The sequence below is a fragment of the Entelurus aequoreus genome, linkage group LG16, assembly GCF_033978785.1.
Source record: "Entelurus aequoreus isolate RoL-2023_Sb linkage group LG16, RoL_Eaeq_v1.1, whole genome shotgun sequence".
NCBI classification, from domain to species: Eukaryota; Metazoa; Chordata; class Actinopteri; order Syngnathiformes; family Syngnathidae; genus Entelurus; species Entelurus aequoreus.
The window spans coordinates 3,700,423-3,720,102 of NC_084746.1; the positions used below are offsets into that span (position 1 = coordinate 3,700,423).

The 19,680-nt window shown below is 39.7% G+C and overlaps 1 protein-coding gene across 2 annotated transcripts in view; it reads right to left on the minus strand.

Moving 5' to 3' along the window:
* Window positions 1–19,680, minus strand: part of arhgef18a (rho/rac guanine nucleotide exchange factor (GEF) 18a) — a 37,379-nt gene that overhangs the window by 10,677 nt on the left and 7,022 nt on the right. For both annotated transcript variants that reach the window (XM_062023817.1, XM_062023818.1), the window contains exons 2-9: window positions 12,078–12,109; window positions 8,418–8,516; window positions 6,761–6,867; window positions 6,492–6,632; window positions 3,108–3,358; window positions 2,200–2,325; window positions 391–508; window positions 52–303 (exon numbers count right to left, since the gene is read on the minus strand). In XM_062023817.1, coding sequence (XP_061879801.1) covers window positions 52–303; window positions 391–508; window positions 2,200–2,325; window positions 3,108–3,358; window positions 6,492–6,632; window positions 6,761–6,851 — 979 coding nt within the window. In that variant the 5' untranslated portion in view covers window positions 6,852–6,867; window positions 8,418–8,516; window positions 12,078–12,109. The remainder of the gene's footprint in view (window positions 1–51; window positions 304–390; window positions 509–2,199; window positions 2,326–3,107; window positions 3,359–6,491; window positions 6,633–6,760; window positions 6,868–8,417; window positions 8,517–12,077; window positions 12,110–19,680) is intronic.

Sequence of the window (19,680 nt, forward strand, 5' to 3'; positions counted from 1 at the left end):
CCTAGTGAGCAGTTTTGTAGTAAAAGCCACCTCTACAGACAAGTCATGAACCTTTCTGTCTGCCAGAAGACTTCCAGGTGACCGGGCCTTCATGCAGCAGCATTCTGTTGCTGGGGATCAGATCCTCTCGGCGGAACACTTGACCGTCCTTCAACCGGCCCACGGATTTGGGCTCCAAACGCACGTGGATCTCTCTCAGGCGGGCAGCCTTCTCGTATTCCCGGACGCAGTCGTTCACTTGGGAGATTGTGTCTTTTATGGACGCCAAGGCTTGGAGCAGAGACTGGTACTCGTTTGTGTCGGCTGGAAGGAGAAGGAAGGATTTTTTTTTTTAGGTATTTGCAAAAAAAAAAAAAGAAAAAGAGTATATTATGTAGAGAAGCAGTTTACCGTCTGTGTTCTGTATGATCCGCTCCACCAGGACAGGATACTTTGTGATGCGCTGAGTCACTAGCAGAAAACATTCAGGGATCCCCAACCTTCTTACCAGGGCCAGCTGACCAATTTTCTGTTACAATACACACCTTTGTTTACTAAATTAATCGCCAGCATTTTCACATACTTCAGGTGCGTCCAATGTGTGGTCCGGGGATCAATTTTTTTATTGACGCGCGGCTTAATCTAAAAACATCACGCCAATTACAAACATACTTTTTCCTCCTATAAAAGGCAAAAATACATTTACATTATTTCAGCATGCAATTGAGTAAATAAAAGTTGACTGATAGCAAATAGTGAAAGTTAGGACACCCCTGACCAGTGGTGGGACTAACGCGTTACTAAGTAGCGCGTTACTGTAACGCCGTTAGTTTCGGCGGTAACTAGTAATCTAACGCGTTATTTTTTTATATACAGTAACTCAGTTACTGTTACTGCATGATGCGTTGCTTTACGTTATTTGTATATAGTATCGGCTAGAAACTGAAGATCTGAGTGTGTTTTATTGCAGCGTGCTTTCCCCCACCCACAGAAAGCACGCCTCCCCGCCGTACTTCGGGTCTAACAACCTTCACTTTACCCGGAAGAGGGTCTTTACAGCTGAGGGTGAATGACGAGCCCGGGGGTTTGTTGCAACTTTGTGACTTTATTGCACGCAGCCATCCACCAAGCTAGAGCACCTACACACACTCACTGTCGCCGCTCCCTCACCTCTCTCGCCCACTCACTCACTCACTGACGTCACTCACCTCTCATGCTGTCATATCTTAAAGGGCCACACACACACACACACACACATACGCTACTCTCATAACAACTAACAAGACATCATGGCGAAGCCAGAAGTCGAGTTTTTTAACATGGAGACATTCTCAATACTTTTCTTTTGTCGAGCACAAAGAAAATAACATTTTAGTTAAATGTAAGTTGTGTCTTGGATCAAAGATCCTATCTACTTAGAGTTAAAGTTAAAGTGCCATTATGTTGCAGCTATTTAAAATAGTTTTGTCAATTTTTTCTGGCCTGAAATAAATTGGCCCTTTGAAACATATCTTTGTCTTTGTGTGTTGTATGTAGACCACATTGTTTGTGTGTTGTATGTAGACCACATTGTTTGTGTGTTGTATGTAGACCACATTGTTTGTGTGTTGTATGTAGACCACATTGCTTTCTGAGTTCAGTGATGCAAATGCATGTCAAGTTGATCAACAGATTGTATTATTCTCCAGTGCAATAACAGTACTGAAATGAAGGCTAAAAGGGCATTAATGGGAGCCTTAAAAAAAGGAGGGAAAAAGAAGTAACTAAATAGTTACTTTTCACAGTAACGCATTACTTTTTGGTGTAAGTAACTGAGTTAGTAACTGAGTTACTTTTGAAATAAAGTAACTAGTAATTGTAACTAGTCACTGGTTTTCAGTAACTAATCCAACACTGCCCCTGACATAAATCTGTCTTGCTCTTCCAAATCATGATTCTTTCAATTATCTTCAAGAGTAAACTGATCGTTTAAAAAAAAAAAGTGCTCTGATTGTCTCCCCGTCCTGCAACTCAGGGCGGTGTTTAAGCAAGAGGAACAGCGAGTAACTGCGGCTGAAGCGATCGTTTAGCAACATTTATTTGGACTATATTTTTTATTGATTTTCATTTTAAAAAAACACGGGAGTGATATTTTGGCTAGAAAATTAATGGTTAAAAACGCGGATTTCCACGTTTTCCCCAGAAATGTCACATGCCTAGAAATGTCACCACATATTGTACCTTCATGAGGCTCTGCAGCTTCTTGTTGTTCTGCATCTGCTCTTTGTACAGACTGATGGCTTCACTTTGACGGCCACAGAAAACACTGTACCCAACCTTCATTTTTTCACCAAATGCGTCTGAAAACTACCACAGCACACACACACACACACAAAAAAACACTTACACATTTGTTCTTCAAAAGTCACCGACATTGTGCTATGATTGCATTGCTTTTTTTTTTTTTTTTTAAACACCAGACATTGTTACTATAACAATCTACAAGGTTAATGTAGGTTGCTTCTCTTTCTTCCCCTCCATTTTTCTGTATTGTTTCGTATCTCAAGTTATCATTACGTATTTGTATTGTTGCATTTGAACAATTGTATTGTTAATAATAAAGGTAAAGTGTTGGTATTGTTTATTATCAATAGCACTATTTCTATTGGTATTCATATTGCTCCATTTTTAGTGTAATAATGCTCATTATCATTTCTGTATTATTTTTTATTTTCGCTAACTGCTTATTTGCTATTACTTTTACCATCATATTTTTACATGTCGTATTTGCTGATGTTGCTCTGTTGTTGTTGTTGTTGTTGTTGTTGTGTTTGCCGTTGTTGTTTTTGTCTCTCTGTCTAATCCCCCTCTTGTCCCCACAATTCCCCCCTCTGTCTTCCTTTTTTTCTCTTTCTATCCCCTCCTGCTCCAGCCCGGCTGCACCAAATGATAATATAAATACATTTAATAAAGTCAAAATACAAATAAGGCAACAAGAGAAGTATCCTACACTTCTCTTTTGTAAAGTAAATCTGAACAGCCGATATGGGCATCTACATCTGCTATATGATTTGCCTGCGAAGCTGGGCAGGACATTAAAAAAAAAAAAAAAAAAAAAAAAACACAAGACAGGTAATTTGCAGAGTTACCTGAGAGATGAGTATATCTCCCAGCTCCATGATCTGGTAGCCATTTGGACTTTCCTCCTCCTGACTGCAGCTTTGACGTAGTTTAAGGCAGCTGAGGAAGTGCTGGTGCAGGGTGAGCAGGGCGTCCACACCCTGGAAGAGCATATCCATTTTGCCCTCGTCCAAGAGCAGAGACTGCCTCAACTCGTGCATATAGACGTATCGAAGGATCTTTAAAGTGCGCACGTGGTGCATCTCTGTCTGGATAAGCTCTGCAAGAAAAGAAACACTGACTGATGACTACGGGTCACTTCTTCACTTGACAGGTGAGGGCTCACATAAGATGGTTCTCTAAAACATTTTTTGAAATACAGTAGTTATAATTACCAACTTGTCACTATTACGTCTGTAATGTGTATAATTATCATACGTGATAATGGATAAATGTTATTTTAGTCCCTGCTTCCATTCATCTCCAGCCATCAAGACGGAGTCGTGGAATAGAAGAGCTAATTGAGTAATTTTACCAAGAAGACACCCTGAGTGGAAGTACCTGCAGTGATATGAACATTGAGTTTGTGTTTATTTGGAACATGCATGCATAAAACATGATACATCACAATTTCCAGTTTCTCTTTTCAACATGTTCGAAAAGGAGTAGGAAGAAGCAGAGCTGATTTAATCCTACCCCTTTTCTTTTATATAACAGCTGCTAAAACTTTTGTTCACTTCCTGTTCTCAATTTATTCACAATATACTCCATAAGTAATCACAATAAAAATAAATAAATACTCGGTGAAGTAAGTTACATTTCCTATGGTGAGATGAGTAAGATTATTTTGAAAATGAATGGATGAAATAAATTCATAATGTTTATCATTGTTCTTCTTCTTTGTACTTTGTAAACACTTTAAGTTTGAAGAGTTTCTTGAAGTGGATCATATTAGTACATTGTTTGATTTCCTTGCTTAATCCATTCTAGGGCTGCAACAACTAATCGATTATAAAAATAGTTGGCGATTAATTTAGTCATCGATTCGTTGGATCTATCTCGTTATGCTCATGTTTTGAGAGAAGAGGCACTCAAACGCTTGCTTTTGAAGTTGTGGCCATTTATGACATCATGAAGAGTAATGTCTTCCTCATTGACGTAATACCACCTCTGACCCACTATCAGCAAGATGTGACTGCACTGTGTACACACCCACTATTGAATGGCAGGGCAGCTTTGTGCAAAAAAACAAAACACAATGCGTCGCTACACATATTAAAATCATGTCTAGAGCTCTGCAAACTATCAGCCAGTCAGTTAGAGACTTGGAAGCTATAGGTTTGATCATTTAATTATTCCTCAGCATTGATTGATTGATTGAGACTTTTATTAGTAGATTGCACAGTACAGTACATATTCCGTACAATTGACCACTAAATGGTGACACCTGAATACGTTTTTCAACTTGTTTAAGTCGGAGTCCACGTTAATCAATTCATGGTACAAATATATACTATCATCATAATACAGTCATCACACAAGTTAATCATCAGAGTATCTACGTTGAATTATTTACATTATATATAATCCGGGGGGTGGGATGTGGAGGGGGTTCGGGGCGGGGGGGTTAGGTTGGGTTGCTATCAGCATACTTCAGTCATCAACAATTATATCATCAGAGAAATGGACATTGAAACAGTGTAGGTCTGACTTTGTAAGATATTTACAGCGAGCAGTGAACATAGTGAGCTCAGAAAGCATAAGAACAAGTATATACATTTGATTATTTACAATCCGGGGAGGTGGGATGTGGTGAGGTGGAGGGTGTTAGTCTAGGGCAGGGGTCACCAACCTTTTTGAAAGCAAGAGCTACTTCTTGGGTAGTGATTAATGCGAAGGGCTACCAGTTTGATAAACACTTGAATAAATTGCCAGAAATAGCCAATTTGCTCAATTTACCTTTAACTCTATGTTATTATTAATAATTAATGATATTTACACTTAATTGAACGGTTTAAAAGAGGAGAAAACACGAAAAAAAAATTACAATTAAATTTTGAAACATAGTTTATCTTCAATTTCGACTCTTTAAAATTCAAAATTCAACCGAAAAAAAGAAGAGAAAAACTAGCTCATTTGAATCTTTTTGAAAAAATTAAAAAAATAATTTATGGGACATCATTAGTAATGTTTCCTGATTAAGATTAATTTTAGAATTTTGATGACATGTTTTAAATAGGTTAAAATCCAATCTGCACTTTGTTAGAATATATAACAAATTGGACCAAGCTATATTTCTAACAAAGACAAATCATTATTTCTTCTAGATTTTCCAGAACAAAATTTTTAAAAGAAATTCAAGACTTTGAAATTAGATTTAAATTTGATTCTACAGATTTTCTAGATTTGCCAGAATCATTTTTTTGAATTTTAATCATAATAAGTTTGAAGAAATATTTCACAAATATTCTTTGTCGAAAAAACAGAAGCTAAAATGAAGAATTAAATTAAAATGTATTTATTATTCTTTACAATAAAAAAAATTAATTTACTTGAACATTGATTTAAATTGTCAGGAAAGAAGAGGAAGGAATTTAAAAGGTAAAAAGGTATATGTGTTTAAAAATCCTAAAATCATTTTAGGGTTGTATTTTTTCTCTAAAATTGTCTTTCTGAAAGTTATAAGAAGCAAAGTAAAAACATTAATGAATTTATTTAAACAAGTGAAGACCAAGTCTTTAAAATATTTTCTTGGATTTTCAAATTATATTTGAGTTTTGTCTCTCTTAGAATTAAAAATGTTGGGCAAAGCGAGACCGGCTTGCTAGTAAATAAATACAATTTAAAAAATAGAGGCAGCTCACTGGTAAGTGCTGCTATTTGAGCTATTTTTAGAACAGGCCAGCGGGCTACTCATCTGGTCCTTACGGGCTACCTGGTGCCCACGGGCACCGCGTTGGTGACCCCTGGTCTAGGGTTATAGTTGCCTGGAGGTGTTCTTTTAGTGCGGTTTTGATGTTAAAAAAGCAAGTGTAATGTTAGCATGTAGCTCACATAGCTATGCTTGTGTTGCCAACATGTATGCCCTCCTGTCACACTTCTTTAAATACATTTTTTGTTTGTGATATATGACATCTATGCTGGACCAGTGTAGAGTTGTAGTGTATATGTCAAAAGTGGATGAAGTACAAACACACAAGAAAGTGTGTTCCCAGTAGGGCTTACTAAAAGCACATTTAAACTGTCAGAACTGTTAAAACAGTCTACATGTCAGCATCAAGGCTAACACACTGCCAATACACTATTGTGGGACCTCTGACAGATTGTTGTAAAAAAAAATACTATAGCATTGAGCATTTCAATGGATGCCTATCAATTGCAGGTGGTGTGGTATAGGGGAGCGTTCAACACACCATAGATGACATCCTGTCTTTTAACAGCATCTCTCTGCAGAGTCCTTTGGTAGTCCGGGTTGGTAGCCACGCTCCATGACTCCGCCTCCAGGTTCTTGCTGTCGCTCTCCAGCTCAGCTCGTAGCATGGAGTAATGGCCATCTGAGGAACACGACAAGTCATGATGGGATAAGGCATGCCTCTTGACTTGGGGTCATGAATTTCAGTCATTCTGGTGATGGTGATGATGATAACGACGACGAAAGAAGACAAAGTGCAGAGGAACTGACCTTCTAGGTTGATGGACTCAGTCAGGGAGGAAGCCAAAGAAATGGCATCCTCAGCGGAGTGTTTCAACCGCAAGCCTTCCACCTCATCCATCTGTGTTGAAACGGCTCTATTTGTAGTATGAGGACAGAAGTTTATGTAAGAAAAATGACATAAAAAAGAAAATGACTACTACTAGAGATGTATATAGAGAAGTGGTATTTTTAGGTACCGGTTCTTAATTAGGTCGGTCCAAGCGGACCGTGAAAATTCTGCACTAATGATACTGCTATCAGTACTTTTTTAGTAATTATGACAAGCACGCGCTGTTACTTTCATTCTGGCGCCGCTGCAAAGCATTAAAAAACACACGGTAACAGCCAATCAGAGTCTACCTTTCACCGCCCCACTTCCGGGTACGCAGAAGTAAACAGAATCATGGATTTAAGTTTCATTGGAATTGCGGACGGACTCAACATTCGCTAAGATGCTGTCATTCAGAAGAAAAGGGGAAATATGTTTGCCGTGCCCTGGACAAACACTCACCTCCATGGAGCTGTGCCAGCCATGGGCCAGCTCTCTATATACGGAAGCCCTGCACGGTGCACCATTTTTGGGCCATTTCCGTTCTTGCCTCCCTGACACACGGCCACCTCCAACTACCAAACCAACTCTAAAATACAGAGCCGAACATGACTTGTAAGTATGAGGTGATGTTTCTTTAGCAAATATGATGACTACTTGTTGCTATAAAGCTGTTTGAAAAACACCTGCTACTACTGCAGCCAGATGTGGATGCAACCACCAATTAAACATCTTCATTGCTAAGTTCTTGACAACTTCTAATACTATAGTTGAAGCACCTTTGTTGAAATAACTGATGCATCTTTCTTTTACTTGGAAACATGTCAACTCAGATTTATTGGTACGTTATTGTGATTTTTCTTATTTAAATTATTTTTTAATTCACTTAGTGTTAATAAAACACTGAACTAATCCCTAGTTTATCTGTTTTTTAGTACAGATGCTATAAAACTGGTAGGTTAAAAAAAAAGTTAAAAAAAAAAGTTTTCCGTATCGCCCAGCCCTATGAGAATGTAATAATCAGCTTGGAGTAATCACAAATAAGGAAGCAACACCACACAAAAGTTTGTAACAACAATATTTCCTCCTCAAAAGACCCCCAAAGTCCAGTTTTTAGTGATCTAGTTATCCACAGATCAATATTAATCCAAATTTAAGTAAAATAAAGTTGCTCAGAAACAAGATAGCATTCGCTGACAGTTCTCTAGTTGCTGCGTTTGCGTGGCGTCAAAACACATAACTGCGTTGCACCATGTACGGCAAACATATTTGACTTGTTTAAGAACTAAAAAGCAGGTGTTGATAAAAAACTTCCCTTTTGTAAGATGTCACATGACGTTAACCTCTTGCGCAAATAAATGTTTTAAATCTTTATTTACACCAATTACTTTCTGTACCGATAAGAGTACTGATAAACACCGATATGGATAAAGAATATCGGTAAGGGTATCGTAATGATAAAATCTTAACGCTATGTATCCGTAACTACTACACAAGTGACTGAAGATGTGACATGAATATGTTAAATATGAGGCGAAGCAGCATTACTATGAGTCACGGGAACATGACCCGAGTGTGACAGGACAGCAGACACACCTGAGACTTGAGTCTTTGTAAGAGGATAACCCAGTTTTGTCTTTTGTGGGGTGACAGTCATGCCTGCACCACGGAGGCAGCCAGAGGTGCCATCAGGTGCTGGTGAGAGAAGAAAATGAGAGTTTCTCCATATTAGAAATGTAAAGAGAACTTAAATTTAGTTAATTGCACTGCTCAGAGAGAAAAGACTATTAATTACGCTAGTTACCTCCACCAGGAGGTGATGAAATGTAAAAAGTGATTTGATTAACAGACTGATCTGTTTAATTTCTACTTGTTACCTTACTTTATGTTACGAGCGTCAACAAACAGTACAGGGGAAAGGTTTGGACAGTTTAATGTGTTTTCATGACTATTTACCTTGTAGATTGTCACTGAAGGCATCAAAACTATGACACCTGTGAAGTGAAAAACCTTTCAGGTGACACCTCTGAAGCTCATCGAGAGAATGCCACGAGTGTGCGAGACACAAATCAGAGCAAAGGGGTGGCTATTTTGAAGAAACTAGAATATAAAACATGTTTTCAGTTATTTCACCTTTTTTCGTTAAGTACATAACTCCACATCTGTCATTCATAGTTTTGATGCCTTTAGTGACAATCTACAATGTAAATAGTTATGAAAATAGAGAAAACGCATTGAATGAGAAGGTGTGTCCAAACCTGTACTGTATGTGTATATATTAGGGGTGTAACAGTACGTGTATTTGTATTGAACCGTTTCGGTACGGGGGTTCCGGTTCGGGGGTTCCGTTTCGGGGGTTCCGGTTCGGTTTGGAGGTGTACCGAACGAGTTTCCACACGGACATATTAAATAGTGTAACGCACGTTGTGTAAACAATGCACACCGAGGCACAACACACGGCATGCTAGCAGCTAACTGGCTACGATAGACTGATCATACGTCCTCTATTCACCGGACATGTCCTCTTTTGCAGAGCTGTCAGGGCGCAGTTTCTTAAATGCCTCAAATGTCCGGCATTTTGAGTTAGGGTTGCATGTATTTTCAATGTACGTTCAGGGTTAAGAAGGGGTTAAAAACAAAACAAATTGTGTGTGCAGCAGCATTGGTGAGGGAGGGGCAGAGACAGAGAGAGAGAGAGAGTTATGATAAACGCGCACGCGTCGCCAGGCTCTGCTTTTTATACATAGATTTATCACATTTAATTTTTTATTATCTATAGCAGGGGTGTCAAAAGTGTGCCCCGGAGGCCATTTGCGGCCCACAGCTAATGTTTTAAAGGCGCACGGCACATTCTAAAAATACTATTAAAATAAACAAAAACATAACAAAAGTGAAATCAAAAAGCTTAACGGTTAAATGTAATTTAGAAAAAATTGCAATGTTGACTAATAAAACAAAGCTGTTTTTTCTTTCTTTCAAACTGTCATTGCTCAAAACATAATATTGAATCAAAATCAATGTTATTATGAATTAGGTTCTGATTACTTCACATCAAATATTCCACTAAGAAAAATATTTTTGGTGGAAGATTTTGCAAATTTGGTAAATAAATAACCCAAAAATGTATATTTTGTTGTTTTCTTACTGTACCGAAAATGAACCGAACCGTGACCTCTAAACCGAGGTACGTACCAAACCGAAATTTTTGTGTACCATTACACCCCTAGTATGTATGTATGCATGCCTAAGCCTGGGTCGATAGTCAATGAGTCAATTATTCAAACAATAAATGAAAGTTAACTTGATAACTTTGCTGTGTCCGATTGTGTGTTTGTTTTCTTCGTCTCTCACTTCCAATCAGAGGTGCGCTAAGGTTCACTTTGTGCATGGCTTTCAGCACCTGAGCACGTTCGTTCAATAGCAGAACTGAATGAACAGAGTGAATCCTCTTGTCATCTATCCACAATCTTTGTCTCGGTGGTTGGAGGCGGGACCGCTAGCCTACACACACGGACAGAGCCTCGCTAGTTGCTAGTGAGAAGCATTGCAGAGTAACACAAATTAGGAGGAAAAAATATGATTGCAAACCAAATGTTTTATTTCTGCTTCAAATGAGTGAGCAAAATCAACTCATTGATACTTATGAGCAAATATGCCCAGTTTGTTGGAAAATTATAAAAACACCCTACCCAGTTTTTCCAACTGGGGGAAAAACTGCACGTCACAATGTTCATTGATTATTGAAGTGCAATTTTTGCTAAAAGAGATTGAGAGTGCGTGTTTGTATGTTTGGTTTCAGTCCGTTCCATAATATGATTACGTTAGTGCCTTATTTAGTATCAAAAAAATGCTGACAATAATATCGATTATCAGGAATAATTTGTCAGACAATAAACCATCCAGAAAATGTTGTTATGGGCCCAGGCCTCTGTAAGATGGTGTCCCTGCCTCCACCCACGGACACAAAGGCAGTGGATGACTGACAAAAGGCTTCACTACATTTCTTTCATTCCGCTGTAGATATCGTATTTTTCGGACTATAAGTCGCAGTTTTTTTCATAGTTTGGCCGGGGGTGCGACTTATACTCAGGAGCGACTTATGTGTGAAATTATTAACACATTACCGTAAAATATCAAATAATATTATTTAGCTCATTCACGTAAGAGACTAGACGTATAAGATTTCATGGGATTTAGCGATTAGGAGTGACAGATTGTTTGGTAAACGTATAGCATGTTCTATATGTTATAGTTATTTGAATGACTCTTACCATAATATGTTACGTTAACATACCAGGCACGTTCTCAGTTGGTTATTTATGCCTCATATAACGTACACTTATTCAGCCTGTTGTTCACTATTCTTTATTTATTTGAAATTGCCTTTTCAAATGTCTATACTTGGGTTTTATCAAATAAATTTCCCCAAAAAATGCGACTTATAATCCAGTGCGACTTATATATGTTTTTTTCGTTCTTTATCATGCATTTTCGGCTGGTGCGACTTATATTCCGGTGCGACTTATACTCCGAAAAATACGGTAGCTCAAAAGGTTATCGGCGGGTTTTCAACTACCTTTTAGGAAATGTTGGAAATAGGATAGGTAACAAGTCATACCATGACTTGATTTTTACCATGAATTGATTAACGTGGACCCCGACTTAAACAAGTTTAAAAACGTATTCGGGTGTTACCATTTAGTGGTCAATTGTATGGAATATGTACTGTACTGTGCAATCTACTAATAAAAGTTTCAATCAATCAATCAATACTATTTTGGGGCTGATCCAGATCATCGTCTGGATTCAGGAGTTGTTTTTTTTACTATTGAGAGATATGGCCTGATTTCCCCACTCCTGACTGCATCTTTTGTTCTCCTCTCCCTTTTTGAGTGTGCTTTTCGTAATTTCTCCACTCCTAGAGTGCACTTTTTGTTATTAAACATTCTTATATTCGCTGACAGTTTATTTTCTGCTTTTGTGTCCCACTCTGGCTTGCCGATCGTACCAAAACATTATCAACATTGATTGTACTGTAGGGTTGCAAATGTATGTTACACAAAATCTGCGCAACTCAAGAATAGAAATATTGAAAACAAAAGCATATTTGCACGAAAGAAAAGAGATCAGTGGCAATAACTGGAGATGTGGTTAAGAATTAATTCCACCATTCCTCAACATTCTACGAGAAAAGCAGTTCAGTCAAGCGGAGAAGAAGCAAGACTATCAAGCAAATGAGGGCAATGACACACCTACCTTCCTTATAGGCTTTGCCACACACTCGCTACCTGTAAAAGAAGAGAGTTTGAGTCACAGATGTGTGTAAACTAATCAGCCCTGCAAAAACGGGAGAACAGGTTTGGTGGGCAAAGAAGCGTTTAGGAAGCGTCAGCGCAGGTTGGACCAGCTCGCTGGTAAACAAGCACACTGTGGGAAAGACGTCACAGCTGATCAACTTTGACCTCTCAGCTACATGCAGCAGAGGCATGTCAGACGGCTTTTATCTGCCCCACATCTTGACAGTGAAGCACATACTTGGGCTTGGCGGTGTGCGCTTATTTTAATATGTTCATAATGACCCCCATTACAGGCGCACTAATGAGTCTGGTTGGTGTTATGTGAAGTTACATGCCAGATGTTAATGGCACCTCTAGTGCAGCTAGCATCCCAAAACACTTAAACTGTTGGTAAAGTCCGCACTGCATAAATTAGATTAGGCAATTACTAATACGTAAAACATATAATATAAGCGATGGTAAAACACATTCTCATTAAATCTCCTGATGAGTGGGTAACCACAAAACAGGCTTGTTGAGATGATATATATATGACCCGTGCTGGCAAAATGAGTCGGAATGCGCACAGGCTAATTTTGACATACAGGCAAATAAGTGAAAAAAATTTATCTTGGTTGAAATTGAGATTTTCACAAAAATGAGTCCATAAAGCCACAATCTAGCGATCCCAATCATCGAAATAGCAAGACAACATCTTAAATCACTTTTATTTGAAGGTTTTGTACGAGGTATGTCTTCAGAAATTAGTCCTTTGTGTTAAAATTCCTTGAGAAAATCAAGTGTTTTCAACGCTCACTCGCGGCAATAAGGGGGAATCCCCCTAGCTATATTTGCTATCATTGTGACGCCAAGTTTACCTACTTTCTAAAAATTAGCATGGAATTACCGATGACGCCATTCTGAACCAATAGAATTTGAGTTTTTAAACCTGTCCCGACGTAAACAAATCCTGCTTGTTGCTAAGCGGTCGCTGTGAGGCGTACCCTCATTGGTTGAATCACCCCGCGCGGTGCATTGTGGTATCATGGCAGCGCGCTGATGAAAAACAACACACAGTAATTCGAGCGGAATATTTGGTGAAAAAAGGTGATTTTCGAACATTTAATTATTATTTTTGTGGATAAGTTAGACTGTTTTACATTCCGTAATGGATTTAGAAGGTGGAGAGGGTACACAGGCGGTTGCAAGTGCGCTAAATTCACTGCAGTCGGCGAATCTTCTTAGTGCTGCTGGTCAGGAATATTACGGACAGCTGACCAGCTGACAAAATGACCAGTGAACAAAAAAACTGTGACATAACAGTGTTGAAATTTTTGTACATAACCGTTTTCAATAGAGTTGAATATATATTTTTCCTTTAGACATGGGATTTGACTTTAATTGTACCAATTTTGGTGTTGCTACAAGGACTTTTAAGGTATGGTTGCTATGGAGTTTTGTTTTGGAACATTCTGTTCTGGAACAGTAAACTTTAAGCTGTTTTTTCTCAAAACGGACCCTCAAACTTGGTCGACTTCAATCGGATGTAACTCGGTCATTTTCTGTCCGATTCCAACAAACCATATATCATTTTGAAGGTCTTTAGATGGAGAATGTGTAAATAACAGTAACTCAGTTTGTAAAATTTCCTCATTGTGACTCATTTTACCAGCAGAGATAGATAGATAGATAGATGATTAATTTAACCAAATTAATTTAAATGGATATTAAAAGAATGTGAAAGTTCAACTCTACCTTGTTTACATTTGTGAAGACCTCCTTAAAATGCTGTAATCAATCAGAAATATCAAGGAGCTAAAATGTGCAAGCATGGATAAGATCAATCAATCAATCAATCAATCAATCAATCAATCAATCAATCAATGTTTATTTATATAGCCCTAAATCACAAGATAAGTGTAGAGGGAGTGGTTTTTTCCCCCACCATCATGCATTGTACTACATTTAAATGGGTGTAATTTTGAATTATGTGTGGTGCTTGGACATTGTGTATAATATCCACAAAGATCAGTGGGCAGGTTGTGTTATGTGTGGCCATGTGTGTTGACTTTTTGTGTTGGTTGCAGTTTGCACCATGAGTGGCAAAAGTTGTTTGGACTGGATCATATAAGTAATTGCTGTGCTATGTTCACTTTAAGTGTAAAATCCACAGTGATTGACCTGATTCACTCATGCTGTCCGCGTGATTAAAATATCAGCAATTTTAAATGAAGCTGTAGGCGCCCTGCGGGCCAGTTTGATTATTAAACTTGTGACGTCTCGCGAGCCAAACTGAAGACGGCGGTGGGCCGCACTTGGCCCACGGACTGTCATTGGGAAACCCCTGCAATAACATAAGATATGAAGATGCTACATTTTAACAAAGAAAACGTCACTTAAAATATTGTAGAATTCTCCATATCGACACGGAACAACAAAATTAAATCAACTACATGTAGGGATGAACTCTGTGATTAACGCAAGTATTGCATTTGTATGTCTTCTCAATTGCAACATTTACACAGAAGGCGCTAACTTTCCAATGTATTTTAAGCGTTATATCCCGCCCTCTTCTGGCTTCTCGCACGTAATGACGTAAATACGTACGTACGTACATAACACATACACGCACATTAGCTTTGAGTATTGTTATCATGGAATGTATTTTCTATCAGTGTTTTTCAACCACTGTGCCGCGGCACACTAGTGTGCTGTGAGATACAGTCTGGTGTGCCGTGGGAGATGATCTAATTTCACTTATTTGGGTTAAAAATATTTTTTGCAAACCAGTAATTATAGTCTGCAAATGATGTGTTGTTGTTGAGTGTCGGTGCTGTCTAGAGCTCGGCAGAGTAACCGTGTAATACTCTTCCATATCAGTAGGTGGCAGCCGGTAGCTAATCGCTTTGTAGATGTCGGAAACAGCGGGAGGCAGTGTGCAGGTAAAAAGGTGTCTAATGCTTAAACCAAAAATAAACAAAAGGTGAGTGCCCCTAAGAAAAGGCATTGAAGCTTAGGAAGGCTATGCAGAACGAAACTAAAACCGAACTGGCTACAAAGGAGAAAAAAACAGAATGCTGGACGACAGCAAAGACTTACTGTGGAGCAAAGACGGCGTCCACAATGTAACAAAGTAGATGCGGGAAATATCGCTCAAAGGAAGACATGAAACTGCTACAGGAAAATACCAAAAAAAGAGAAAAAGCCACCAAAATAGGAGCGTAAGACAAGAACTAAAACACTACACACAAGAAAACAGCAAAAAAAACTCCAAATAAGTCAGGGTGGGATGTGACAGGTGGTGACAGTACACCTACTTTGAGACAAGAGCTATATTGATGCATGCTTTGTTATGCTTTGAAGTCATATCCAACAATTGCGACAACGGCTTTTTACTGTCAACTGAGTAGTTTTTTAATGATGTCTGCTGGTGGTGTGCCTCCGCATTTTTTCAACGCAAAAAATGTGCCTTGGCTCAAAAAAGGCTGAAAAACACTGCTCTATCAGAACAACAACACGACGGAAAATTGTTTGCTTCTATTGGACTACTTTTGTACTGTATGTGTGCACACGCTTTCTGCATGTACATGTTGACGAGACAGGGTGAGTGACTGCCATAAACAGCAATCATTTTATTCTGTAAAAAAAATTGTTATACAAGCTTAGTAATTGTGAAAAATGTAGACAGTTTCAAAACATATATGTTCTGTTAATCCACTAACGGTATGAAAAGCTTGCCAAAGGTGTTTCTTGTTATATTTCTTTCTTTAAATTTTTTTTTAACTGAGCAAGTTGCAAACAGCCTCTTTAAGTATTGTAAATTGTAAGCCGTTATTTACCAAATAGTTTGAATCAGCACCTCCAAGTCCGAGTCCATGGTTCTCGCCTGGAAAAGGGTGGAATGCCATCTCCGGGTTGGGGAGGAGATCAAGTACCTCGGAGTCTTGTTCACGAGTGAGGGAAGAGTGGATGGTGAGATCAACAGGCGGATCCGTGCGGCGTCTTCAGTAATGCGGACGCTGTATCGAACCGTTGTGGTGAAGAAGGAGCTGAGCCGGAAGGCAAAGCTCTCAATTTACCGGTCGATCTACGTTCCCATCCTCACTTATGGTCATGAGCTTTGGGTTATGACCGAAAGGAAAAGATCACGGGTACAGGCGGCCCAAATGAGTTTCCTCCGCCGGGTGGCGGGGCTCTCCCTTAGAGATAGGGTGAGAAGCTCCGGGGGAGCTCAAAGTAAAGCCGCTGCTCCTCCACATGGAGAGGAGCCAGATGAGGTGGTTCGGGCATCTGGTTAGGATGCCACCCGAACGGTGTTTAGGGCACGACCGACCGGTAGGAGGCCACGGGGAAGACCCAGGACACGTTGGGAAAACTATGTCTCCCGGCTGGCCTGGGAACGCCTCGGGATCCCCCGGGAAGAGCTGGACAAAGTGGCTGGGGAGAGGGAAGTCTAGGCTTCCCTGCATAGGCTGCTGCCGCCGCGACCCGACCTCGGATAAGCAGAAGAAGATGGATGGATGGTGTTTGAATCAAGAATCGATTCTGAATCGAATAGTCACCCCAAGAATAAAAATCAAATAAAATCATGAGGATTTGGGAATCTCTCCCAAAGCTAATAGCCACAGGTAAAACAATTCACTTAAAAGTTCAAACCCTGTCTGAACTGTTTATGTTAGCACTAGCCTCATTGTGCCACGCCTCGAAACAATTTAGTCATGCTGGCAGTGTGAAATACAGGTGACTCCGCACAACAGACAGAACGGGACCAGCCAGTCTGCCGGGTAGCCTGCCGAGGATGGAGGAGGCCAGCAAACACTGCTAACACGTGGTAGGAAGGAACCATTCACAACAAAACATGTTTGAATTAGTCAGGAGCATAAAATGCCTGAAACATGCAAACTATGTGTGCACTGGCAGACTTATTTAAAAACTAGTTGAAAGAAACTACAAATGTTTTGGTCCGGTAAAGTGTGTTTTTGATCCTGGAAAAGATGTCGTGATTAAGAGTATGGACTCTCAGATGATGTAGTGCAGTTCTACGAGCACAATAATGCACATACTGTTAAATGAGTACCTCTCGGACAATACATTTGTCACGTCATCGATGTTTTTACCACAAAATACTAAAAGCTGTTTTCAGTCCCGCGCACAACATCAGTATCTGCACTACTTAGCAAAGCATCCAAGTAACATTGGTCAGTGCGTACTTGAAATAAACTATCTTTAGCACTGACCCTGATGGGGAAAAAAACTCTTCATACAATACAAGGATAACAGCGGAAATAGGGAAGCAACATTCAACTCAACCGAAATCAGGATACGTAAAATACGGTGTTTTGAATCCCAAATTCCTTGTGTGTGGCAAGAAGTTTGTAGTTTTGGATTCAAGTCAGAAAGCACCAATGATAGAAAGTAGGGATGTACCGATAGATCGGCCACTAATCGGTATCGGACGACCAATGATGTCACACTGGGATTTGCCAATCCTTACAACTTGTTTGAAGTGATGTCCGCTGCAATATTGACACAGATTACAAATATCACATCTCTAATGGCTATGCTGATGGTAAATAGCAGACAGCATCAAGAAATGATCTTAGATTGCACTATGAACATAACACTGCTACCAAGAACTTATCGGAGCGGATACAGGTCCGATACATGAAAGACCGGCGGAAGAGTATTTTTCGAAGGAATTTGAAAATAATTTTAAATCCGAAGGAAAAGACCGTTCATGCCCCGACTGATTCTGTTCCAGAGGAAGGCTGCTATTGTTCTGGACTATCTTGCCAGTTGTCCGGAAAGTTAATCAGGTTAGAGTGCACAAATGCAGCGTTTGTGTACGCTTTATTATTCGCCTTTAAAGGCCCACTGAAATGAATTTTTTTTATTTAAAACGGGGATAGCAGATCCATTCTATGTGTCATACTTGATCATTTCGCGATATTGCCATATTTTTGCTGAAAGGATTTAGTATAGAACAACGACGATAAAGTTCGCAACTTTTGCTCGCTGATAAAAAAAAAGCCTTACCTATACCGGAAGTAGCGTGACGTCACAGGAGGAAGGATTCCTCACAATTCTCCTTTGTTTACAATGGAGCGAGAGAGATTCGGACAGAGAAAGCGACGATTACCCCATTAATTTGAGCGAGGATGAAAGATTCGTGGATAAGGAACGTTAGAGTGAAGAACTAGAGAGGCAGTGCAGGGTGTATCTTTTTTCGCTCTCACCGTAACTTCCACACACTCTCCTTTTTCTATTGTGGATCACGGATTTGTATTTTAAACCACCTCGGATACTATATCCTCTTGAAAATGAGAGTCAAGAACGCGAAATGGACATTCACAGTGACTTTTATCTCCACGACAATACATCAGCGAAGCTCTTTAGCTACTGAGCTAACGTGATAGCATCTGGCTCAAATGCAGATAGAAACAAAATAAATAAATCCCTGACTGGAAGGATAAACAGAAGATCAACAATACTATTAAACCATGGACATGTAACTACACGGTTAATAATTCTCAGCCTGGCAAAGTTTAACAATGCTGTTGCTAACGACGCTGAAGCTAACTTAGCAACCGGACCTCACAGAGCTACGATAAAAACATTAGCGCTCCACCTACGCCAGTCAGCCCTCATCTGCTCATCAACACCCGCGCTCACCTGCGTTCCAGCGATCGACGGCGCGGCGAAGGACTTCACCCGATCACAGATGCGGTTGGGGGCTAGCATCGGCTAGCGCGTCTGCTATCCAAGTAAGTACTCCTTGTTGTGTTGCTACAGCCAGCCGCTAATACACCGATCCCACCTACAACTTTCTTCTTTGCAATCTCCATTGTTCATTAAACAAATTGCAAAAGATTCACCAACACAGATGTCCAGAATACTGTGGAATTGTTCGATGAAAACAGAGCAGTTTGTATGGTGACACATTGGGTACGAATACTTCCGTTGCCGTCGTGACGTCACGCGCAAACGTCATCATACATAGACGTTTCCAACCGGAAGTTTAGCGGGAAATTTAAAATGGCACTTTATAAGTTAACCCGGCCGTATTGGCATGTGTTGCAATGTTAAGATTTCATCATTGATATATAAACTATCAGACTGCGTGGTCGCTAGTAGTGGCTTTCAGTAGGCCTTTAATATACCTGCTTCATTGTCTTTCATCTCAAGCAGGGGTGTCAAACGTAAGGCCCGAGGGCCGGATCAGGCCCGCGAACAGGTTTCATCCGGCCCGCAGGATGACTTTGCTAAGTATAAAAATGAACCTGAAATTTTTGAATGAAAGAAACAGCTGTTCTAAATGTGTCCACTGGATGTCACAATAGCAATTCTTTGTATCTAAATGGTAAATGGGTTATACCTGTATAGCGCTTTTCTACCTTCAAGGTACTTAAAGCGCTTTGACACTAATTCCACATTCACACACATTCATACACTGATGGCGGAAGCTACCATGCAAGGCCCTAACCACGACCCATCAGGAGCAAGGGTGAAGTGTCTTGCTCAGGACACAACGGACATGACGAGGTTGGTAGAAGGTGGGGATCGAACCAGGAACCCTCAGGTTG